The sequence below is a fragment of the Ischnura elegans genome, chromosome 11 (assembly GCF_921293095.1).
Source record: "Ischnura elegans chromosome 11, ioIscEleg1.1, whole genome shotgun sequence".
Classification (NCBI taxonomy): Eukaryota; Metazoa; Arthropoda; class Insecta; order Odonata; family Coenagrionidae; genus Ischnura; species Ischnura elegans.
The window spans coordinates 81,979,053-82,006,274 of NC_060256.1; the positions used below are offsets into that span (position 1 = coordinate 81,979,053).

Consider the following 27,222-nt stretch of genomic DNA (forward strand, 5'->3'; position numbering starts at 1 on the left):
GTCATGAACTATTACTGAAACTTATTTACTCTATCTTTGATTTTACGATATTTTTGTAGAAAAACCCTGTGATTAGTTTAAAAACTACATAATTACGTAAACTATTCTTGAAAGATAACTGTAGTTTTGCTTTCTCGTCGGATTTCATGAAAAACCTCTTAAGCTTCTCCATTCATATCCTGCTCTTCGTATCTGCAAGTTGACTTCAAAAAATATCCAGAAAGTAAGACTGCATCAAGCGTATTTGCATTCAAGTCCCTACCATAAATGAAATAGATAACTGGATAAATTATTCCGATTGGAAAAAGGAGATGGGTCGCATTAATAAAACAAGAGAGAAAGAAATGGAAGACGGAATAATATCATTCTGGTCCGACTCGTTTTGCTCTTGCCTCGGATGTTAACGTAGTCATAAAAAAACGAATATGTTTACACTTGACCACGTCGAACGGACAGGGGAGAAGGCTTATACTATTGGAAGAGGAGAAGGTAAGGGATGAAAAGTAGATAAATACGGAGGGAAAAGACAGCGGAGCTTGAGTTACTACGGGAGACGAACAGGTGAGGGGGAGGGAGCTGACAGCGAATTTGATTACATATGACGGGAGTTGAATGAAAATAAAAATATCTAGTAAATGTATATATGTTTACCTATACCTTTGTAAGGAAGGTTGTCGGGTTGAAGAGAAAGAGAAGAGGCTGATATACGGTTGCAGATTTGTGAGACGTTGGGAAAAGTGAAAAGGTCAACTTTGGGATTCGGAGTGAATACTCAAGAAAGAAGACTGGAGGAAAAATTTTAATGGCTAAAATTAAGGAAAAGTTTCCGCTTTATACTCAAGGCAGTTAAAATTGTAACTACTTAAGATCCAAGGCAACGTAGTATTCGCATTAGCTTACAATTTTGACTGAAAATTAGATGACATCAGTTGGTTCAAACATGAAGGACAACTCACACGTGCATAAATTATTTATTGTTACTTTAATTCAAAGATTCCTTCCTTGTCCAAGGAATATTAGAAGGCGTAGCCTATTTTTAGAGGAAATGAAGTAATGATGCCAAAAAGGAAAAAATTGCGCAAATTTCTATGCTTTCTGATTCCAATTCATGTTTCAGGATCACAATGCTTACTACCTACGCGAATAAATTCGAAATTACACTCAAATAAAGAGGGCCTATTTTTTGTAATTCCCATTTCTCCATGAGCTATGGCCTACAGTTTCGTAATAAATAAATAAAAGTGATCAAACTTTGCAGTTACGCAGAAAATTTAATTTTAAGAGTTAATGTTTAAATAAATTTTAATTCATTTTTGTTCATAAAAGAGTTTAAGTAAAAGAGTTATGCTTTTTCAGAAGCGTAAAATGAGTCCAACTGTTGATTATGAGATATTGGCGACAGAAAATGTTGGCAAAAAGCATGGAAGTTTACAATATAATTACAAAAATGCAGCACTCAAAATAACAATGTAGTTCGTATTTGTGAGACAAAGTTTCTGAGGAAGGTAGTCACAAACTCGAGCGCAAACGGCTAAAAATGTTCATTGTCCGCGAAGGGCTACTTTCATCCTCGACCGGGCCACCCCATTTAATAAATTCGTCCTCCTCTGTCATTAAGACCATGGGAGAACAAAAGAGCGTAGCATCACATCATCAATGTAGTTCATTACGGAAAGTTATCGCTCTCACATAATGTTCAGGGAACCGCACAATGGAAACATCCGACAATGAAGGTGGAATGGAAAATGCGAGGGTCCCTTCTAGCGGTCGTTCATTACGCACACTAATCCATTCAATTCGCACTCTTTCTGCCTCGCAGCGTCTTCAGCATAAGCCCGAGGGCCGTTTGAAACAGTCCACATTCATTTCGGACTAACTTGACGTCCGCCGCCATGAGTTTCAGTCCACCTACGACAAAAATGCCGAGCCATGATTTTTCACCGCACCTACGACAATTCCCCGTCCACCCCGACGCTCACAAAAACCCACAAGGGAAAGGAGGAAAACCCTCCATATGCCAGGCAAATAATAACAACGATAAATAAACAAGCATAAAACGGCCGAATTAAACAAATTGAACAATAGGAACCGGGGGGGGAAGAAACAATAAGCCCTCCATCACGCACCCTTCCGCTTGACGTAAACGAATTATTTAAATATTCACAGGATACGCCCACGTGTCGCGCGAGTTGAATTTTTGTGGCGATGGGAAAGAAGGTTAGGGAGGAGGAGGACGCAATGGTTGATGGCGGACCAAGGGTGGGGTTGAACTTCCAAAGCGGGACGCTAATAGCCTGACCGGGTGGTCCATATTTAAAGGGGGATGCGGAAAGATAGACACCCCCTCCCCTTTTTTATATATCCAACTCCACAAACGGACTGCTGCTTTTCGGAAAAATTATTCTCTTTCTTTTCAGACTGAATGGCAGGAAAAAAATGGATCCCACTATGTAATAAAAGAAGAGTTGGGAAAATTTCTTCCGAGTCCAATTCAAACAAATAGCCTCTAATTACAATCCACTAATCGGCATTATTGCATCGTAATATCATTAGCATATTTTTCAATCATTCTCATTTCCGCTTCCAAGTATATACGAGGACACATTTCCTGAAACTCAACACGACTCTCCCATCATATTACCATTCCTAGAAAAGTTGAAGAATCCTAAATTCCTAGAATCTTGAAGAATTTATACTCGTGATTAACAGGGTGTTTCAGATATGAAATAAGTAAAATATGTTTTCATAGGCAATTCTGGACTAATGGAAATGAATGGCGCAATTAATGATTTGAGTTAATATTAGTTATAACCTCTATGCATGAAATAAATTTATAAACCTACGCATTAACTCACTCTTTACGATATAAACAATCCATTACAGAACAGAGGAGAACAAGAAGTATTATTTAATTATAAGTTCCTTAAGAGAAACCTTCAACTACATTCAACTATTTTTATCTACACCATTACTTTTGACTCATCCAAGACTGTTGAAAAGACGATTAGACAAGTTTACCTCGTAATTTAGTATTTCTTAACATTTCTCATAAATAAATGAAACATTACGTACTTAACATTACTAAAAATAGTAATCTATTTATTGTTTAATTCGTATACACGAGAGATTTTACTCAACCTAATGAAAGCTGTCAAAATACCCTCGTTGTAAGGGCTCTTCGATCAGACAATGGAACATACTCTCCGAAACTTTCTTGCAGCTTATTCTCTTGTGCCATGCTCTGCTCAATATTGGGGCTATAAAAAAGAATAATTGGTTCATATCATTGGCAGCTAATGAGTTCAACGGCTAATGAGAATCAACGGCTTTTCTTCCCTTTTCAGAACGACTGTCCAAGGACACGTCCTTCTGGGATACGCGCTGAGGCATGGACCAAAGGTCCAGCATCACGGACGCTGTAGACATTTTTTCGGTGACGGGGAATTCTTTTCGTCTGCGGAGAGGAAAACGGGGGAAGCTTGTGGAGGAATAAGGGAGGAGGGGAGGAGTAGGGGTTTGGAAGGAGGTATAGGGGGTGGGGATGGGCTGTGAGTGACGTGTCGTAAGCCAATCCTGGGCTACTTGCGAAGACGGAATTCCTCAACTCGATGAGACGTGAGTTTTTCGAATTTTTTTCGTACCCTCTCCTACTATCCTTCCTCCGCCTCCCGCCCACCTGTAACTGTCGCATCTTCCTCAAGAGAGGTTTGGACAGTGGAATATATTTCGTGATATGAGACACATGATTTTGCACACCGATGATAGATAGAGTGGAGACTAACAGCTTGACAGGAGCTTGTGCACAGACGAAAATCGGGGTGGGCCTCTTCCTTTTTGTTCGTCTCCCTAAAACGTCACTTTGTTCGTATTTCTCGTTCGCAATACGAAATTAAATCAGGGTAAAGATGAATGGCATTTTTTTCTATGTAAAATGAATTTATCCAGGGAACTAAAAATTGATGCTCCAATACTTCTGCGTAACAATTCCTGGTTGAAATGATATCACATCCGCGTCAGCATAAAATTTACCCATCGCATACACTAATACACGCAAATATCTCATACGAAAATTAGATGGAAAGAAATATTAAACGGAAAGAATAAAACATCGCTACTTTCACAATAATTTATTCACTCGCGATCGGTTTTGATACAGTGTATGATCATCTATTAATGATTTTTTTGAGACGTAAAGATATTTTGCGACTCGACAAGTCTCCTTTCAAAATCTCATGTTTAAAAGCTGTATAAACTGCTCCTACCGTGAAATGCTTTCCACCCGCTAATGTTTATAGCAAACAAGCAAAGACATAATTTCTTCCATCTGCGCTTTTGTTTATGATTATGAATCGTTTCATGTTTCCTTGTACAACTTTATACCACAACTGAAACTACACTTTTCTTCGCCGAACATAAACTTAATGGGACGACTAACCACATAAAAATAGAATAATAAAACGTTTACAAAGAAACTATTTAGACCGCAGATATGATACAAGGCGATGCAATGGCCGAGGAAGCATAGAAGGAAAAGAATTACATATTCGCGCGGCCAGGTAATAATTTTCTCGCAGGGAATTGAACATGGGACACGCACGTGGCTTGCTGAGGGAGCAGCAGGGGAAGTTTATATCGAGGAGAAAAAAAAAGCTTTCGGGCGATGTCAAGGAAAAGAAATTAATGTTTAGGCGAGCGAAGATAAGATGGCGACCGGACAGAACGAGAGTTTTCCCGAAAGGTGCCGACGAAACAAAAGACAGGAGAGGGTTTTTCGATCGAGGAGAAGGGAAGAAAACAGAGGAAATTGTAGGGAGTAGAAAGAGGAAAGGAAAACAAGACTGAATAAAGAGAAGAAAATAAAATAAGAGTCGAAGATTGTGTTGGGCCGAGTGGATGTAAGAGGAGGAATGGACCGCCAAATAAGGGATAGGCGGAGTTTCGGCATTGTAACCGCTCCGGTGAAGGGACGTCGTGGAGAAGCGATCCTTCTCGGAGTTCCGAAAAAGGAAGACGATCTGCATAGGGAGGAGGAGCAGCTGAGGGAATAGGCAGGGTTTATATAGGGGAGGGGGGGAGGGACCAGCTCCTCTGAATTTGGGAGGGACGACTTGAAAACAAGTGATGAGGGGGAGAGGAAACTCAGAATAAGACAAAAACACACCCCCTGATAATAAACGAATATTTAAATTGCATTTTTAAAGATCTATTCAGGGTTGATAAAAAGTTTGTCATGAAATTTTAACCATGGATAGCTGATTCCAGTAGGAACCAAAATAACCAATGACGTTTAAGTCAAATAGGCACAATTTATAACCTACAGAAACTTTGGTTCAAGCTCTCCGACTGGCCGCGAGTTTTCCCTGTTGCCGGATGCCTTCAATGCATCGCAATCTCCGCGGGTAAAGCATTCGAAGTCATGAGTAGTTTTTATGACATCAATTTTGCGTCAGATCTATTTATCTAATTTTGAAACTGGTATATTTCTCGGATTCCGTGGCTAAAAGCAACAAGTTTTCTCTGAGAACTAAAACATTCCCCATCTCTATACACCATTTGAGCGGATGCTTCTGGAAAGTATCTACCATTTCATGTTCAGATTCGACAACTCGATGGCCTTGCAACTGCATCACGAAGATCTACCAAAGCCAAGGTAAGCTGTATATTAATAAAGAAAGTACGCCAAAGTTTAAGCAGGTGTACGGAATTAAATTCGACGACAATTCACCAGCAACAATGGCATAAAAACTGGGGCGTTACGCCAGGCATTTCGGCGTTAAGAAAGGGGTGCCCAGGGGCGGGTGATGTGTTGATAAATTGACGGACGGCGCATGGCAGCGGGACTGTACCTATTGAAAAGGTCACCTGAAAAGGCAGGATGGTAGTGGGGGGGGGAGGGAAGAATTGAAGGTATGATCTGGATGCGGGGCGTGGAGGGGGGAAAGCCCGGGGGACGTGCCCCCGATATCCCGCGCGCGCGAAACAAAACACTCGCGGGTGGCGCGCATTCACAATGGCCGAACGGGTTCCTTCCTCCTCTTTTTTTCCTCCTCCCCTCCTATTTATTCTTTCGCGAAACCGCCTCCTCGCCAGACATCCTGCACGCGAGTGGTCTTCAACATCGCGCTGACGGCTCAGACCCCACCCACTGAAATATTTCTCTCCCCCTCCCCGCCTCCGGAGGTTTCAGAACCTCCCCCCACCCCCTTTAACCTCCCCTCCCCATTACACCAGACCCATTATCGTTTGTGCCTCCCACTTATCCCGCTCCCCCTCGCAAACCACTTGGCTCCGCCCTCACCTGTCCAACTTAATTTTTTTTCATTTTTGTGCCTCCAAACATTCGCATGCGTACATACGCACATGCATAGCCTGAGAGTAATTTTTTTACGCAATATGCTAAGAACCCAAGCACGAAAAGCATTCTTCACCGCCAGAGAATCAAGAGATAACCCCCAGGGAAGCTGGATATTGAAAATATGTGGCAACATTTCCGAATACCATTACCATGGGACGAGATTTTGTCGACTTGCTTATAGGGCGTAAGATAAAAACTCCATGTAACACAAAAAAAAAGATACAGCCGGGGAACCTTATCCCAGTTGATCACGGCACAGCATCTAAACAATACGAACTGATTAACTCAGTGAGAATGTTCCCCAATGTTTAAATACGTGAACTCATTGGAATGTCTGCAAAAATTAAACATTTTCATTAATTGTCGAAACTGGTTGAGTTGAAATACTTTAAAGTACACAATTCTGTATCTCGCATGAAACAATTTTAGAATTTTTCAATATTTTCTTCTTTTTGTCCACATAAGACACGGATTATCTTAGGTAATTTCCACACCAAAAAGACCTTATCTTAGATGTCCGAAATTATTATTTTTAAAGTACGCATTATTTTAAACATTGAAAGCTACCACCATCAAGAAAAGTAGTCCAACATCATAATCATTAATTTCAGAATAAATTAGCAAATGATATTAGTGAGCGTGATAAGTTAATGGTAAGTATTCATCATGCTCCATAATCCGCCAGTTAAACAGAAGGTGAAACGTAATAGCACTCTCACGGGAGAACTTGACTATTTAAATCACTGAAAGACGAAAACTGCACCCGAATTAACGAGTTTAATGCATAAAAGATGCCGTAAATGGCACCGGGAACTGGATAACTTACGGACTGAATAATCTAGAGGTGCATTAGCCCGACTCGGGACGGATAAAAGTTCGGCAGAATTGCTGAAAACTAAATGGAAGGTGTGGTTTATTGTCAAGAGGTATGTGCGTTCGTAAGAGTGAGGAGGTATATATACACTCTTTTAAAGTGGTACCAAGTTCCAAGCAAGGCTCTAATTACTGCGAGAGCTGAGATTTTGCAACGGAGTCGAGTTCCGAGCGTCAACTGTTTTAATGGCTTTTCCCTGTACTGCTCGACGAATTGTCTCCCCGGTGTAATGTGAATGCGATAGCACTCCGTCTGTCACTCCAATTTCCATTCCATCTGAGCCAGCCACCATTTTCCCTTGGCGATGGGAGAGAGAAGGGAACTTGACTCTGCCTTAAAAACCCTTTCCCTTCGCGAATCTGTTCTCCCTTCTCACCTCCGCTTGGGCACTACGCAATCTGCGAGCTAGAACAGTCCCTATCGCTAAATCGCTACCCACGACCCAACGAAAACACACGTCGAGATTCGCGAATATATGGCTGCAAGACTCAGATTGTTCGCGGTGTTTGAAAAGTCACATTCCCATCAATGAACGCGGCTACATGGACCGCAGATGTAGCACATTACAAACGTAATGTAAGGAGTTTCGCTTCAAAGACGATTTTATAAAACTAAAAACCAAGATGCTTAATTACCGTTTCATTTTCATTTAGGTAAATTACAACGGAAATATCTCCAACACATAAATACAAGCAATTCATGCATCTGGGTTAAATGAACCAATAGGAATAGAGGAATAGCCAAAAACGAAGGATAAAAGACCTTAAGTGCGGCTCGGTTACTATAGCTACACCGATTATTTTCATTTATTCTGATTCAACTTCAATTTCCTAATTAAAATGAGAGTAATATGGAATGATAGTACTTGAATACTATTGGCCAATATTAATATTATTGAGGATTTCATTCTTCAAAGAATTCCGCAGTGATAACTTGAAAATTCAACAGTGCTGATATAAGAAGGTACCAACTTCTTTTACATTATCAGATGGCACTAGTTTATCACGAAACTGTAGGCTACACTTTCTATTTTTCTTGTGCAAGATGGTTCACTAATATTACTTAAATTTATTCAATGATGTAGATACAAAAGAAAATAGTGCATTCCAAATATTATATTTTGATTGAATGTTCCGGAGTTGGCATAATTCAAAACTCCATTGAAAATATTTTTGCTTGCCTATTTCGATGAGGATCATAATCAACTATTTCCAGGAGAAAGAAAATGGGTACAAATGATACGAAAGTGTACGAAAGAGAGCTTCGAAATTTATATACAGTCATTTCCTCCGCATATTGAAACTACATATACTTAAAGAAGCAAAATCTTATCATTAACAAAAAAAATATTCTTCATGCCCAAAGGAGAATCAATGAGAATGCATTTCAACAAATGCTTGAGATGTAAATGATGATGAGTACTCTTAGACTTCTCTTTGGAATAATTTTCAACCCTAAGTGCAGGACGTGTCCAAATAATTTCGTGTTTATCGGTTGGTGGGAAATGCGAGGAGATGCAATGGGATTTTCAAGGGAAAACTTAATATCAAATCTCTCAGTGTAAAGGGGAGAGTAGAAGTTACCAATCAGCTAACGATCGCATTGAACATGAAACGCGGATTCAGAATCCAGTAAAATTCCCAGTAGAAGTGACTTAAGTCCCATATATAAGCTATAAAAAGAAAATTCCAGATAAAGATTGACATTTATCGTTCACGATGCTGTAAAAAGACCTTAAAGATTTTTTATTCATCGGTCTCAACGTGGAAATTTAACTATCCCACCATGGAATGAAACCATGAAAAGCTTTTCCAGTGTCATTCTATGTTACTCATACACTGTAGTTATTCTCCGCGAAAACAATACGAAACTTCTTCATATTTACCTCAATTTTATGGTTTATGTTCCCTTTTATGACGTTGCTTTTTGATAATCGCAAAAGAATTTACATGCTTCGAAATGGTACGATTGAAACGCCAAGGAATGTTCAACACTAGACGAATAGGATATTTCTAGAAGATCCATCTTTATGACTTAGAACGCAATGAAAAAATATCGACCCATAAATATTTAGAAACTTCCAGACTCTCATTTAAACACGGCTTTTCCAAGTCACTGACGAAATCAAGCTCGGGGAAGATGCATGTATATCAATGCGGCACCTCGGAAATGGCACGTGCTTTATCTTTAAGCTGATTTTCAGAATTGGTCTATGTATTTATAGCATGGTCTCTTTTATGATTCACAAAATAAATTTTAAAAATATATAACGGGGAATATTTTAAGCAAGCAAAATTTAATATATATTATACCAATGGATACACTTGACTCTTTTACTTGTGAGCTACTCCTTTACGAACGTCTTTGAGTGCATTGTTGCCGCACTATTTTCTCACACAACAGTTTTTTCGAGTCTGGATGTGAAGAAGAACGGTATTTGTCTAACTTCCCGATGGAGAAACTATTGCCAAAGGGCAACTGACGGGGAAAGAATGACCCTGTCGAACTGTGACCAAAGCGGACGGATGACTGTCCATCGGGAAGCCGAAGAAATTGCCCCGAATGTGCTCAAAAAGCAATCGGGACTTTAAAGCAATGCGTTTTTAACCCCCGTCACAAGCGAGTTGTGGTGATTTTTGAGTCTGGAAACTGGATTCGGCAGGATACCAAACGAGCCTATAGCATAAGAGGAACAGTCACCGAATATCGCCAAGCCTTTCGAGATAAGGACGAAAAATGGTTGTTTTTACGCCCGTGGGAAATAACGAAAAGGGGTCTTATTTCGCCCACTTTATTGACGAGACGCAGGAGTAACATACTCGCACTGAGGTTTTCGAAAAGGTCCGAAAAAGATTGGCTGCTGTGCTTGGAACCCGTTCTGAACCTGGAGTCGGGAGTAATCGTTAGGTTTAATAAGTTTTCCCGATCGCCATGGCCTCGTGATTTTTATTTTTTTATACACCCTTTCCGATCACTTGCCCTTCTGCCCAACCGATACAAATGCTCAGAGCGGTAATTTAATGACCAGATTGTTTTTGAGCACATCGATAGCTGACTTTTTTGCATGCCATTTACTTACCCCATTGCAGTGTCAAGAACTGGTTGGAAATCGCGGTCATTGTGGGATGCAGAAGGGGGTTAAGCAACAACTTCGGAACCAAGGGAAAATCGAATTGAAAAAATTAACCACGACGTTTTCGTGAAGAGGTTTTTTTTAATTGGATATTTAGGCTCAATTTTTACGGTTAGGAAGCGCTATTTGAACAGAGTGGAGTGGGGGAAAGATCGATTTAATGCGATGGATTTCTTACCAAACATCGTTACCATTGCATATTCAGGGAGTAAATGATTTTATTTTTTAAGATGATGAAGCTTTCAATGATGGACCAAAAAAAACTCACGAGCACATTAAAGTACCCTTCACAAGTTTCATGCGAGCTCAGCTAAATGAAAATACGAAGAATGGAAACGACGCAGAAAGATATAAATGTTAATATCCGGTTCATATTCTTTCCAATGATTACGGTTCCGGATTATCTATATACAGCTGTATCGCATGGTTAACATTCTCGTTGCAAATACATGGTAAACGTTAACGCATTCTTCATTTGATGGCGGTAATAAAATTCATGGGTCGGCATGCATAAAGAATTCAATTTAATGCATTTAAAAAGAACGAATTTTACTCGTTCCGAGGTATGCATTTGAAATACGCATGGTATAGAAAACAAATATAGCGTATAAAGGATGACATTTTATTTTAAATTTCAATCGCGGTGGTAAAACTATTCCAAAATGTTTTCCTAACTCACTGAGCGACAGAAAAAAATTTAAAATAAATATTATATTAAGGCAAAATACTGTAAAAAAAACCTCTCTGAATGGATGGTGCGAGATATTCCAGAGGCAACGAGTAGTTTTTCTCGTTGAAGCGCGTTATAACGGAGAATAAAGAGAGTTTCAGAGTTGGCGAGTAAATGGAGTTTCGCGGTTATAAAAACAATATTCCGAAAGCGCTACTTTTACCGCAGATATCCATGAAAGGAAAAAAAATGCTCGGGCACTCACTTTTTCATGGAGATGACCTTTTTATGGGCCCCATCACGACGATCGGAAGCAGGGGCATAAATTCGCGAGCAGACATTTACCTCTCCTCGACAAGAAAAGCACACGAGGCGTCGCCTCGATCCTTCGTTCATTTTTCAAATAGCTAAGATCTCAATGAAAAGAGCAAACGACTAGTCAACGTACTTGCTAAACAACGGACGACACGGACATCGGGTGGGATACAAACGCTATTACACACACAGTTATATAAAAAAGGAGAGGAATGCCTCAAAAGACTCGAACTAAAGACTCGCCTTCTACAAGTCCGCGCGAGGTTAACTCGGGGAACGGAGGACTTAAATTAACGACCGTGCGTTTGACTGAAATCAAGATAATGAGATGTTGGAAAGGTTTAAGCGCTGAGTTCCACCACAGGGCGGACAGTAACTGAAGAGCTTGAATGGCTAAAGGGGCTGCATGCTACCTACTGAATGAAGTCAGTGCTTGGATGCAAAAGAGACGAGAATCTTACGATTTTCCGCCTTTTATTTTTTTGCCCGATACTTTTCGACTTAACCTTCCACCTCAGGTGGGCGATTTCTTACTTTTCGCTTCGGTTTTTAAGTTTATTCGAATCCCCGGGTGGATGCTGGGAAAACAAGGCCTCAGTGAGTATGAGATGGATAAGAGTGTAGTGTTGAGGGAGACGCAGCGGCCGGAGCGTCGACTGGCGAACTTGTCGTATCCGCCCATTGTAACAAACAGGGGCGTTGACGCGGAGTAATTCGCGGGGCGAAACCCAGCAGACCTGCCCCGTCCGCTGCCCCCCTTCGCCCCCGCTTTGGGTGCGAACTGCCCCTCCTCCCATCTCCACCCACAACCCCCCACCCTATCCCATTCCATTCAACAAAACACCCACGTACAAAGGAAATGCATGGCGCACACTACGCCTCTCACCTGGAATGTCGACTGCAGCGAGTGTAACGTTGCGCCTTGTCCAATTCCATATTCATTTCCATATTTTATATAATATAACTTTATTAATTTAATTTAACTCCACTTTTATTTATTTCATTCAGATTCAATTATTTAATTTCGTTCGTTATTTGGTTGTATTAATTTATATGTTAAAATTAGATGACCCGGTGAACTTTGTATCACGTAATGAAATTAGCCTGAAGTAGGTAGGTACGTGAGGAAAGTTTTCGAGCACTAAATTTGAGAATAAATAACGAACAGATGAACTTTTTAACGGCATTGACATAGCTTAATTCAAAACATCCACTTAATTTATTTGCAATTTTTAGATATTCTTATGCAACGAACCTGATGGCAGCAACCATCATTGGTAACTACCTCCACTATACCATTGCTTGAAGTAATATTCGAGATACTATTAATCCAAGAGCCAATGCTACCCTACGCTCCTTTTCATGTGAGAGGGGAGACACAAGGGCGTAATCAGGATCAAAATTGGGGGGGGGGGGGGGGGGTAAACAATGGTTGTTCAAGTTGTATGTAAGATTTAAGCATGGAAAAGGTGAATGTAATCAACATTTTAAGGAAACTATAACAGCTCTTTATTAGTTATTAAGGTGATTTGCTTGAAAAAATATTATTTTCCTCAAGGACATTTGCGATTTTTGCTGCTAGGGAGGGGGGCAGCTGCCCCTCCACTGCCCCTCGCTGGGTACGCCCACGGGGAGACAGCGAAACTTCAACGGAGAAAGTTTCAACGTTGAATTTGGTTATTCCGGAAATATTCCAATCAATATAAAATTCCCCAAATTCGATCAAAAGCAGGATGTGAATAAGGTACAACATGCTCCACTCTACAACGCGTGAGAATCCAAGGTGTGTCAGCTGCAGTGTCGATTTCGTCCTCAATTTCGAAACGGCTGCGAACCGAGGATAGGAGCAGACGCTGGCCTTTCATCAACCAACTGATTATCGCCTTCATTTCCACACGATGAGTACGGGTGTGGAGCGGGGCGACGATTAGTTTGGTACCCGCGGCACGCGTCCCTCGAAAATGCTAATCAACGGCCACACACGCCGAGAGGAGGAAGATATCGCGATGGAATAACTTCCAGGCGACCGCTAAACAATAGGAATCCACTTAGTACCACGATTTGAAAATTAAATTCACATAATTCCTACCGAAGAGGCCGAATTTGTGCGGTCATCCCCGATTCTCCCGCGACCACTCGTGTATATTCATTCTTCGTAAACGTCACCGAATGAATGCGAAGAGGGACCAAGTGGCAGGGCTCCCGACTTAATGAAGGAGAACTCCTCTCAGCCAGTTGTCTCAGACCTCCTCGCCCTCCGGCTAGCCAACCACCCCACCCGTCTTCCACTACATCCGATGCATTAATCGATCATTTTTTTCGCCCCGCGACTCCGAAAATCCTGAAGGCACCTCGTCAGCCAAGTGAACTTCCTTGTGAAGGCAGTGGCGCAGCGAGGGGGGGGGGGGTTTGGGGGTTCAATCCCCCCCAGAGCCCAGAGAAATTTGTAAGTTAAATCCATTTTACTTAATTTGATTGATATTACTAATAGACTAGAGTAAGAATTAATAGAAAGGCGTAAAACTTACCGTTTTGAACCGTTTATCTTAAAATTCCGCAATTTATTAATCTCACACCTACTACTTATCCTGGTGGGTATTCCATACCCCTACAAACCCCAGTATTAGTTGCACCTAACCCCCCCCCCCCCCATCCTTGATTCCTGGCTGCGCCCCTGTGTGAAGGCAACGCGCCGTCTACGGAAGTCTGACGATAGTTCAGTGGGCTTTCATCGAAAAATTTCTGTCAATATTCACGCTTTACATTAACTTATATCTAAAAAACGTTATTTCGTCGAAAAACTCCATTTTCCACGCGAATTCAATTTTGCTAACAGCAAACGATTCCCGGTCGCAAAGCACCAAAGCAATTTTTCTCAACTTTTATTACTATATTTATTGTATAGAAGTTGGTTATTGAAGTTGCCCACCAAAAATTTATCCGATATAATAAATATTATCGAAAAAATATTGCTTTTTCCTTGAAATCTGCATTTCTGTTGTTATTCAATGTCAGCTGGAACAATTGTTCGAATATTATTCTTCCGTGATACAGTAACTCTATTATGTCCCCTTTATTTGTCATTTACGATACTTGTTCCTACTACATAATTATTTATCTGCAACAGTTTTTATTATTTTGCAGATATTTTTGGATCGAGAAATTGTTTTTTTTTTACGATGGAGGCACGATTTATTTGCAAAGACAATAATCTCTTCAGATAATTTTTTCTTAATTATTTCAAGCGGCGGTTTACGTGAGTGCCTCACTCTTCAATCACCGGGTCAACGTAGCCGGCCGCCGTACTCGACCACCTTCCTCAAGTCAAACACTCCGTAGGCCTTATGTCGACATTCCCCCTACGCTATGGGTCATGCTAACCAAGCCTCGGCACCCAATAACTTCGCCCCCGCGACACCGCACGCTGCAGCCACGCACCCCGGACGACCTGCCTCGGCTTAGCGGCGGGTGACGGGTCGAGACCCTGAGAGGCGCGGAGCGGGAGCCGCGCCGCGCTTCGTAGGCTGCTCCGTTGATTACCCCCGCCCGCGTTAAGGCTCCGCGCGATTAAACGAGATTAGGGTCATCATCGAGGAAGGGTGGCGCATGTCCACGCAACACGGAACTGAGATCATGTCCTACCGCGAGATAAGGCACAGGGGTTGGCGTGCCAGCGAGAATACCAGCATCCCATGTTGAGAGTCTGGGTTCAAACACGAACAGAGGCGTATATTTTTCGAAGGAATCCCGATCCCTCTTAGCGCGAGATTCCATTCGACAAATATGATACTAAACATGACGTCATTATTGTACAGATATTTAGTGCAAGGAAAAGTTTGATCCCGATAGACTTTAATGGACTAATATTTTAGATTTTTAAAGTACTTCTGGAAAATAGCGTGTTTGTGATCAAAATTAGTACCTTACTATCTGATTATTGTGAATGACGAATTAATTCAAAACGCTATTGTATTTTATGTGAAATAAAAGAAGTAAGAAAGGTGTGAACTTTTGGCGTATTAATCTTTAAAATATCGAGGAAAGTTGATGGAATATACGGAAGATGGTGCTCGACTACTGCTGCTACACTTCTCGTAATATGATACCATGTCCTCCACATTCTTTGTACTTACTTCATTAATTTATTCGCACTTAAAATAATTCCTCCTGAACATCTTCCCACCATATTAAACCATTCATCTCTCATTATGTAACTTTTCTACGACCTGTCTCCATTTATTTCTTCTCCTTCTCGTAAATTTTACATTTTGTCTTGAATTTATTTACTTGTGTACCATTATTTTATTACTTATAGTTAACCGTAAGTACAAGTAAGGAGAAAATCCAACAAATAAGTGGAATTTAGTGTGTATTTTGCAACTGCATTGTTCCTACCATGCAGCAAGAAATGTTTGAAGAGCTCGAGAAGAAGTAAAAGAAGGAATACTTACAAGGGAGTCGACCTCAGGATCAGCAATGTAGTAAGGTTTCTCTTGCCGTATCTGTAAGTAAAAGGAAAGAAATTCGTTATAAAATAAATAATGACGTCAACACTTTGTGGAAATACATTAAGCTATAAGCTAAAACGTTTTAAGCCAAGAAACGGCAACAGGGTTTTTAGTTAACGTTGAATTTGATAATTTTATGCTCTATTCAAAACTTTTTACTGTGTTTTGACACAAAATTAAACCAAAACTTACCACCAGAGCTTCTACCAACGTGAATGTATTCCTTATAAATTCAGTTTACTGCTTAGTGAAGAGAGAATTTCCCCTAGTCTATTAAATAATATGGATGATAGTGTAAAACCAATGTTTGACGAAAGTATTTTTTACACGACAACAGTAAGGTTCCCTACAAATTATTTGTCCAGCATATCGGCAATACAAAGAAACTTTGCAACACGCCTATCGCTGGCCAGAGAAGTAATAATTTCGATAAGTAAGGGCGCATTCAGAGGAATACACTCACTTCGCTTAATACCATGGTAACCTTAAGGGGCTGAGGAATTCTATCACACAATCGCACTACTTCATTCACGATGGCATTCCATTCAAATGAAGTCAGCGTGGCCAAGGATTACGCGTGATGCTAATTCAAGCAACTATATCACCGCGGACTACCGACTTCAACTTTTTTTTTCCTTTCATCACTTCCATTCGTCTCCATTTCAGAACAGTCTTCGTTTTTGCCCGCCCCTGCTGTCCCTTTCAACGCACCAATAGTCACAGCTGCCGCGAGAGTAAAGGGATCTCCTTCATGGCCCGCCGATCACGTCCTCCAATAAGCCGTGTCTCCAGAAGGGACTCAGACACGTCCTAGCGCTTGCGTCTCACATGTGCGTAAACACACACGAGACATACCATTGGACGTCTATCGGTTCAGTGAACAAGAACCTCGGCAAAAATGGAAGAAGACCAATGAGGAAGATTAGTAGTTAGTATACAATCTAAAAGTAAATTTAAAAATATCGTTTTTGGCTTCTTCATAAGTGAGTAAGATTTAAACGGATGAACCCCCGATCAATATCGGTCTGATTGGATGATTCTGACTATAGTATTTGCTTACATATTGTTTATTTCGATTGAAAAATCTTATTTTCATTAAATTTCACTAACCAACAAGGAGAGTAATGTAGTAGTAAGCGAGTCTTCTCTGAGTTCAACAACCCCCCCCCCCCCACCGAATTTTTTATGAAAAATGGTCTTAGTTAAGTCGTAACCCCATAAAAGTTATACCAACCCCCGAAAATGTTTTTTGGCTACGGCCTTTAGGAGAAGTTTTCTAATTTCAATAAAATCTCATCATCATCATTTGCCAACAATCCTAAGATAGGTTTGACACAGCTCTCCATTCCTCTTTTCTATCTGCTAGCCTTTTCATAGCGGTTCAGTTATTCTCTTTTAGTATCCTTTGTGACTTGTCCTAGGTAACTCATATGGGGCCATCCCTTGCCCTTCTTCCCTTCCACCTGTCCTTCTACGATTGTCTTCATCAGGCCATCATGCCTCATAATGCGACCAACAAGGCTGTCCCGTCTTTTCCTAAAGCTTTTTAGAAGGATTTTTAAATAAAATCTGTCAAAAAGTATTTACTTAACTAACTCATTCCATTTTTCGTGACGAAATTGATTTTGGGGGTTTTATGCAAACCTCAGCTTGTGACCAATGCGCGACCACTCCGAGAGCTCTTCTTTGTATTTACTATGAACATAAATACACAAGGAATCCCACTGGATGCTTCTCGGTCACTGAATAAAAAAAACCGCGGCATAAAACCTAGAAGATCCTGGGGTAGATGTGGAGCGGCGATGGAAGAACCAGGAATGTCGGAGGAAAGCGGGCGAGGATGGAGGATGACAGAATTTCGCTCTAGGCCTCGTTATTAACAGCGATTCCTCGAGGTTTAGGACGAGGCTCATAAATCCCAATGAGCCGGAAATTTTCCCGCACAGCCATCATTGTGATGATAATGGCAAGGCAGCGGTCGAGAGGTTTAGCGGAAACGTAAGCCATGATCTCAACATTTCTGAAACGCGTGGGATTTTACGAGAAAAATTTCTACTCACGCTAGCACCAATTCAATGGCAACGAGCATAGAAAATGTATTCGCGGTATATAACACGCGTTTTTACCGAAGCTACAGCATGAAATTCAGAATGCTGACGTCACTTTCAGCAGATTTAAGATAACAGTCAATCCTTTCCTCCAAATTCGATGAATTTTTCGTGAGTTTCAGCTAAGATAAGTTTTAATACATTGAAAACGGTCGGAATTAAAATTCTTGTCGTGTAAACTTGCCAGTTATCTTCTTCAAACATGCCAAAATTCCATCACATAAAGGCTAAAACCATTTTCTTCGAACAACTATCACTCCTTAGAATTCATTCTCTTAGTTCAAATGAATGGTTCAAGATTATTAACCTAATAAGTGTGGATGATTAGAAAAATCATTGATTTGGAGATTCATCACTCCGCGACTCGGGTAGAACGGCATCTCTCTTTTAACGTAGACATTTTCAAGCTAAGCACGTACGAAAATATTCTGGTAGCCAGGCCTTTACTCTTTAATTTGATACGACTGTCTTTGACGGCTGAAAAAAAAATATGATCACTGTGGGCGACACACTGACTTTGGAACGAGTAAATATTCCCTTTCGGTGAAAAACTGGTAATCGGGATTGTGAGGTGATTCTGGGTTCGTAAGCGCGCACAAAAAATGGCCGCTCCGTGTATAGTGGCCCGGCTGGGGAGGGTGAATTACTGGAGGATACCGAAAGGAGTGATTACGAGCACGGATCACGGAGCGAGTACGAAGAGTGACGGTGAGGCATCATGGGAGGCGCGGGGCCTCATTGTTGCGGTCAGCGCCCTTTCAACGGGGGCGGCTCACGGCGGAAACTAATGAAATTTGATTGATTGCTTGCTGCATATTGTTTGACATCATTATTTCGAGACACTTTGAAACGGTCCATCTGTAGGGCACTGCAGGCGAACTTCGCCGGTCCCAAATACTGGTGATCAGTTAGAGCAAAAATGCCCGGATTTTGGCGATAGTTCATGATATAAAGCGATGTTACAACCAAAAGAACGTAATCTGGTAATATTTGGGACGGGGTGGCAGCAAATACTGAGAAAACAAACCTTCAAATTTGATTCAATTCTCATATGACCCATGAGCTAAAATAATGACCAGCGATGTTTGTTTAAATCTAATAAGATGGCAACTCAACAAAAACGCATCGTAACCATGGAACTACCTCCGTCATCCACGTCTCATGCTCGAAGAAGATATACATATATCGCCTACAAAAGTGACTAGCACTATGCTTAATGAATTGTTGGCACGAATATGGATGTAAATTAAATGGAGGTACCCACACATTTAACCGTTTCAATTAATAATTTAAATAAATCCTTCAGAGATGTAGCGAGTATTAAAAAATCTGGGTACATGAAAAATCGTGCTAGGTCTACGCACATAATTTTGAATCAGAATACCTACTTATATGAAGGCCAAGAGAAAAAGAAAATAAGTAAGTTTTTTGCTGATTCGCGGCTTTGATTGATGTGCCACAGTGGCACTGACAATAAATTAGCCTCGCAATGTTAATTTCGAATAAAATGTACATTCCGAGTTATCGCTCCATCTTAAGCGACATTAGTATCCTTCTCATGGGTAAGGATAAAATTATTTATACTGCGCGAAAGAATAACAAAGAAGTAGCCATTCTTTGCTGCGGCATTCATATGAGGAACGATGCTCAATTAAATTGTTCGAAGAGGCACAGAAGAAACAAATATATATCCTATTCATTCAATTTTTAATATAACGTCATTTTTAGAGTCTGAAATGCCGTCATCTAAGATAAAACTCATTACGCCCAGAAGAGATTAATAAAAAAGCCTATAAATTTTCGCCTTAAAGATACATGAGTTTCTTTATTCAGCCTGGCGATTTTACTGCTTAGTAGTGATGTCACGGATTAAAGATTTAGCATTTGCATAACGCGAATTACCATGATAGTCATTAAAAAAAAGACATGGATAACTTTGAGTTTTACTGCAGGAAATATAAATTCCTGGGTAATACTTTATTTAGAATTACAGCGAAAGGCTTTTTTAACAATTCATAATGTATTACATTACACACCAAGAAAACAGATGTGGAAAGGCAATTTAATTAGAAAATGAGGAACTTGCATGGGTCGTAGATTGCTCTAAAAACTATTTTGAATAATCAAATGGATACATTAGCTCGCAAAAATACCTTCAGTTTCTCCATTCAACATCAAAAGAAATAAAAAAATGACATTTAAAATCGAGAAAAATTTCTCTGAGCCGACCACTGATCGAAGACACCCGAGCGTTGCCGAGGCCAGGCGTGACGTCATAGGTGCCTAAACAACCGTAGGGAGTTGGGAAATACGCTGAGCGCATGGTGTAAAATTTGTTTTGAGGGAGTATTTAGCCGCTCATCGTCACTTTATTTTGTTCTGTTATTCTTGGGAAAGTTTTCCTATTGCTATTGTGCCTAGATTATTACTTGGGATATTAATAATGCGGCATCGGGATGATGAAGTACAAGCGTTTCACTTCGTGTGTTTTGGTTATCAGAAAAATGGATGATAACGTTGCCACTCGTTCGAATAGTACACCTGAAATTCATCTACATCTACATAATACCCCGCAAGCCGCCTAAAAGACGTGTGGCATGGGGTGTTAGGACACCAGCCTATTTTTAGGACACCAAAAATTGATGCCACGACCCTCATGGAATTTGTTAAGACAAATTATTGCTATACGTCGGCGGCAAATCGAGTTGTAAAAGAAACTTGTAATACTGGAGGATAACGATCGTAAGCTGTGCTGTTGACATTAGAGTAAGCTGTGCTGTTGAATTTGGCAACGCCGGATTAACGGAGAAGGTAGTCCTATCCGTCCTACGGTACGAATTCACAGCAAAACAGTCTGCACACAATCCACATGTGAGATCGCGAATCGGTTCCGCTGCCAACACACACACAAGCTACAACCTATTTCAATAATATAGGTAAATCCATAAACAATATACTAGCATATACCATAATAATATAGTGGGAAATAGGCAAATACTCTTATCAAAAACTGGATGTCACTATCACATTCTTATATTCATCACGTACAACTTACAATAACAGAACTCGTTATGATGAATACAACTATTTATTCACTGATTTAAACCCTTAAATTATCCCACACAAGTGACACAGGTGACATTTCTCACTACTATACGTTGAAATAATGGAATAATAAACTTCACACACAGTTTTTATTTCAATAGCGTGATCGTGAAATGTCATATCTACGGTGAACAACGGAGATTAGCACGCCACTGACAATTTTTACACTACTGTTAGACATTTATCGATAGCGTAGTAGCACTTTTTACAATTCAATCACGATGGAACACTGATAACTCATGGCCGATATTTTTCAACCTTGTCAAACTTTGTGCATTACAACCACTGGCACTGTGATTATTAGCAGTAGTGCGAAAAATCCACAGAGAAAAAATCATTCGCCTTGACCGGGATCCCGGTCAAGGCGAATGATTTTTTCTCTGTGGATTTTTCGCACAATTGTGCATTGCGGGTGACTCCCGTAAAAGTTATCACCGTGGCTAGTCCCGGTATACTTAAATTCGTATTAGCAGTAGCTTAACGGGAGATGTCACGTTGAAAATAACACTATTTTGGCACAAAAATGTTCCTAGATGTCTCCAATCAGCGAGCAAAAGTTGCATTGACTGGAATTCACCCCATAATACAAGCACAGACAGTCCTAAACGACGAATTCTCCGGTACCTACGAATAAACGGATGAAGTTATTGTATATAAAAGCTAAGCGGACATTAGTAAACATCAAAATCGTTCTAATTACATACTTAAATGAATGATATGCCGTCGATAACATCAACTTACAATTAACGTATCCCCTTTCCAATGGCCGTGGCTCAGACTCCTACAACGATGTTATTTAGGTATTATCAAATTTTTGGTTTAACTGCTCCAGTTTTATATTTTATGCCCTTACTCAGATATTAATATTATAAATAATGCAAAATACGAGGGCTTCCAAGCCTCTATCGTCGGATATTTATCTTTAAATATAAAATAATCAACACGTCTAACAAACGAAGCTCTCACAACTGCTGGCAACTATTACAAACAATCACAACAATAGCTTCGCGTGATGTTTAGGCACCTTTGACGTCATCGAGGCTTCGTCGGCAGTGGCTTGGGGGGTGAGGGAGTTTTTCCCGCGCTTTAAAATTCGTAATATTTATCATTAAATATCTCGCGAAGGAAAACTCAGATTTACATGCGGTTTTCTTTGTTGTATTCAGAAAATAATTTTCTGTCCGCCTGTGAAATAAAAAAAATTCATGCAAGTTCCCCATTGTGCGAAAATGTGAGTTGAAAATTTTAACCAGTGATTTTTCAATCATAGGTATAGATTATCAAATACATACATTAGTGCGCCGAGCCAACCTATCATACTAGTGATAGTTAGAATACCCCAACAAGTAATGCATGCATTTAATCTAAAAACATCTCATTTTACCTTATTGTCTTATCCCAACTACGTTGTACGTTATCAAAATAAAGGACCCCTTGCTCTTTAAAAATATTTCGCCGTTTAAACAAACGGCTAGGCAAATATTAAAGCTAGTCCTTACACAATTGGACACATGTGTATCCATCCGATTACTTTGTTTAAGAAACGTAACATTCGTAACTCACGCAGGAGAACAGATTCAGCGCAGTAAATATGGCCACAAATATGGTCCGCAGCGGCTGAAACTCGGGTTTAAGGAGCATCTCTGCTGGTGTATCGACGCCCGGACACAAACTTTAAAAAGCCTCGAGCCCTTCCCAGCGACCGCGTCCATTAATCTTTTCGCGGCTAACAGCGCCACGTCCGGCGCACGCATCAGCTGTCATAAATTGGACATCGAAGTCACACCACGGTGAAGGGAGGGTAAAAAATTCAGCTCTAAGAGAAATAATTTTCAGCGGCATCAAAGCGTAATTAAGGCCGGGGGTAGAGGAGGTACTGAGACGCCTCCATGCGCTTGAAACGTAAATGAAACTGAAATACAGCAGAAAAATGTATAAATATGAGAAAAAAATTGGATAAATATCACGAACGAATATATATTTTTAAATTGCTCGATTTTAATATTGCATGCTGTGCCAGCATAAAACATCCGAAGACCGCTCTGTAAACTCAGTACGTACTCAACCCATAGATGCATCGCGTCTGTTGAATTATGCTGAGTATTAAAGGGGGTTATCAAAAATCAAAATATGGGACAACCGCTAGCCCAAAAAAAACTTGACAGAATAAAACAGCCGAAGCGAACATTTTTAAAAAGAACCGAACGATTAGGAAGAGGAAATAGATGAATTCTTATCATACATACTCCCCGTTTGATTCAGGATTAAACTCAGGTACACATCATTACAAATAAGCAAACTAAGTAGTCTTCGCTCACAGGTAGTTTTATAAACAAATTATGAGCGAAAATTGATTTTCAAAATCAAGATCCTACTATATTTCCTCTGCCTCAGAAATGCTGAAATACAGCGTTTAGATTTGTGATAGGTAGGAAACAAAACGTTTCAGTTCTAACAGTTGTCAAATAAAGCTGGCACTCCGTGAAATATACCACCAAAGTGAATACGTTGAATAATGATTTTATTTTCCACCTCAAAGCACTCATCATGTTTGAGGGAAGGGTTACTGGCATGTCACCAATGCAGGAGAGGTCCCATTTGATGCATTTCAAAGTGCATGCAAATCAAGAGTGTCAGAGCGTTTTTGGCCGGGCAAGAGGGAAAAGAGAGGGCGGTAAATAAATCAGGTAAGCGTTAAAACATTATTTTAGGATGCAGTTAATTAACATGGTATGCATGTATAACTAGGCAAAAGAAATGCTACATACATATGCTGAAAGTTCCTCTAAAGAATTTACCTTTCACACTCATTTTGAATGCAGTATATTTTTACCGCCGAAAGAGTTGACTGCAGCATCAAACTCTCTATCATTAATTAAAAGAATGAATTTAGGATGTGTATCTAGGAATGCATTTTTATTTATTGAAACGTAAGTAAAGCATAATTAAATGCAGATTTATAAGAAGTCTTATGTTATGAAAAATGTGTAATTGTATAGCGATCTAATACACATGAAATTAGCCATAATAAGCTTAATTCAATTTATCATAGATCGACAAACAAACATCAGTGACTGAAAAAGGAGGCGATCACGGTAGATATACCTTACAAAGCTACTCCCAGCATTAGAAGGCTCAAAGAGGAACGGAAATATTTGATAAAATAAAAATTAATCATACTATTATGAACGCAACGCATTGATACGCATATCCCGCTGTGTAACCTAGTAAGGGTGAGCGCAAAAGCCTTGCTGACGGCACGAGCTTAGACGCAGGCGGGGGAAAATAGAAGCAAAGATTCCAAAGTTAGAGAGGCGGTGGAGACCATCGGTACGCGGACGATTAAAAACAATGGAAGTGTCAGATGGGGGGAGAGTTCAAGAATGCAGCGGTCGCGAGGGATGGAGATCTGCGGGGTGGGGTTGTAGTGGGTGGGGACCGTGCAAAAGGGAATCTCGCCCACACAGAGACGCTTCACACACTGTCCGCCGCAAAGTAATTTACGGGCCGCGTCCCTGCGTTTTATTACGACTGTCAAGTGTCAGTTGAGGGAGCTTTAATACGCACCCTGATTTCACCCCCCTCCCCTTAACTTTTAACCTCCCACCCAGGTTGAGTGGCCCCCACCACAAACTGCATCCACTACCGTCGCCACCAGCCAATAGGTTAGTTTCCTTCATCAAAGAAAAGGAGAGGCATTGATTGCGATTCGTTACCCACCATTAGTGCATTCATAATATACAACTTATTTTGTTTTAGAAATCCCAGTTTAGATGAATGCTAATGGTCAATTTTAACTTCATTTGCAAAACACGCCACAAAAATTTGTCCACACGATGCCATTCCACGCGACGTCACAGGGACCTAGTTTCTACACGAGAGAATAGGAGTTTTACATCGTCTGAGATTACCAATGCATGCATTAGGCACAGTGCTCAGGGAAACCTCTCTTAATAATCACCTATCAAAATTGAATGAAAATATGGTCGGAAATTTTCCTTCGTTTGATAGGGTATTAATAAACCTTATTTATTACAAGTGCTACCTGCTAGCAGGGTACTCTTCTACTTGATAGCAGCCTGTGTGTAGCAGAATGCAGCAGAGTGTATTTTTCCATTGCGAGTACAGATAACTTCTTATACTTTACATCTTAAGTTCCGAAGATATGCTTTTATGATGGTGAAGGGACGGAACATGAATGTCATTCATCGTGCGAGGAAAATGGACTCAAGCTCCCCGATAGAGTTTGTCATCTACCAAACCTTTTCTACCCTCGGGTCTAACTTAAGCTACTCGCAAAGCTTTCCGTTCGTTCCCATTTATTCCCACCGCACTGGAGATTCTTAATAAGCAGAGACATAATAGGAAATGGCAATCCATGAACATACATCATTCGTCGTGTACCCTGTGCCAGTCGTAAGAGAAGAACATGAATATGACGAAAAAGCCCTTTTACTATCACAGTTGAAAGTAAACAAGAGTCATATCCGTCGCATCCTACGAAGTGCACTGTTTTCAAAGGGGGACTGGCACACCGAAAAGCCTACCCACAAAGCACCTCGCTGGCCATTACTCCGGCCGAGAGTATATAGTAGAACGGAAAGGTGCATGCAGAGAAATAAAAAATAAAATGACAATAGTGGACACTTCGCGAGTCATGGGTACTCCATCCGCCTCGAGCCCACAAACGTGTCCGTCAAATCGTCCGTCCCGTGGCTTTCGCTGGGAACAAAAGCACCGCGAAACGTTTTGATAACCCAAACCCAGTGGGCGACCAGCACGCGTTTCCTACACAGGAAAAAAAATCCTCCCCGATGCCCCGTACCTTCCCTCCACCCGGTCAGCGGGCATCACATACACATTCAAAACACTGGTTGAAGCGAATGCATCCCAGCTTTTGCGGAAATCGCCTTTTTGTCTCGCAAAGTCATGCGGGTGGTTGGGGGGGAGGGGAAGAGGGATGAGTTTCGGGGGGGGGGGGGGGTGGGGGGAGGAAGGATAAAGCGTCGAATGCGGCGGGTGAGAGAGAGAATTGAGCAAAACACGTGGTGTGGGGAAAAGGGCGGGAAAAATAAAACAAAAAAGCATCGCGCTCCGCCGGGCGGCCGACAAATGAGAATCAGCGGGCGCATTTCGGAAAATAGAGTGTATGCAGGGTGGGGAGGAGGGTGTGTGTGGAGGGGAAAGTGGTGGTCCGGGGGGAGGGGGGGGGGATGGTTTTCGTGTGGAAACGTAGGTGTATGGCAGATAGAAAGAGGAATGCATTGGCCCGTCCGTCCGCTTGTGGGAGTGGGATCGTTCGGGCTTCCCGTCATCACGCGGGATTGGTCCGCTTTTTTTTCGAAAAGCACTGAAAAGGGGTGCAATGGCGAACGCACGAACGAACAAGTGCGTGCGTTGCGCCCGCACAGAGTCCCTTTTTGTTCCAATCCGGAAACGGATGAGCCGAACTCTCTTGTTGCCTCGCTTGTATGGATGTGGGTGCTGCTACGTGCATAAGGGTGGGTGGATCAAAACACACCCTGCTTCGCTTTACACTCACCAGCGGCTGGTGGCAAAATGGGAGGGTGGGGGGGGGCGTTGAGAGGTCACGAGGGGTGGTGGTAACCTGCTCGGGGGCACACGAGTTTTCCGTTCATGTTTGCGAGGGATGTGGGAGAAGAAATGGGTGAATCATAGCAGAAGTTAATGTTTTTGGGAGTTTCCGTACGATTGTGACGAGCTAGACGAATTTAACAGGCTGAATAGGGTATGACAGAGAAAAATTTTGTCAAAGGATAACATCCCCTCCAACCTAAGCTCTACAATGATTATTTTGAAGCTATTGCACGAATCTGGAAGCATATAGCTAGAATTTTATGCGCAATGCACACATTGATCACACGAAAAACTTATTCCTGTTTGAAACTGTTTTCTAATTTCCCAAAAAAAGTCAAAACCGGTTATACAAACATACAAGGTTCACTAGCATGCATAAAAATTAAGAAAGCCCACGAGCATTATTTTTTCCCACCTCATTAGAATTTAGGATTGCAAATCGAATACATCCCATAAATTGAAAATGGACATCAAAGTCCAAATACCATATTATTAATAATACCATATTATAGTATTTTAAAACATAGGCAGCGTTGTGAGGTGAATATATCCGGAT

General features: G+C 40.9%; 1 protein-coding gene across 3 annotated transcripts in view; it reads right to left on the reverse strand.

Moving 5' to 3' along the window:
* LOC124168540 (homeobox protein homothorax) overlaps positions 1 to 27,222 on the reverse strand; it is an 822,993-nt gene that overhangs the window by 711,624 nt on the left and 84,147 nt on the right. For all 3 annotated transcript variants that reach the window (XM_046546881.1, XM_046546882.1, XM_046546880.1), the window contains exon 4: positions 15,799 to 15,849. In XM_046546881.1, the coding sequence (XP_046402837.1) occupies positions 15,799 to 15,849 (51 nt within the window). The remainder of the gene's footprint in view (positions 1 to 15,798; positions 15,850 to 27,222) is intronic.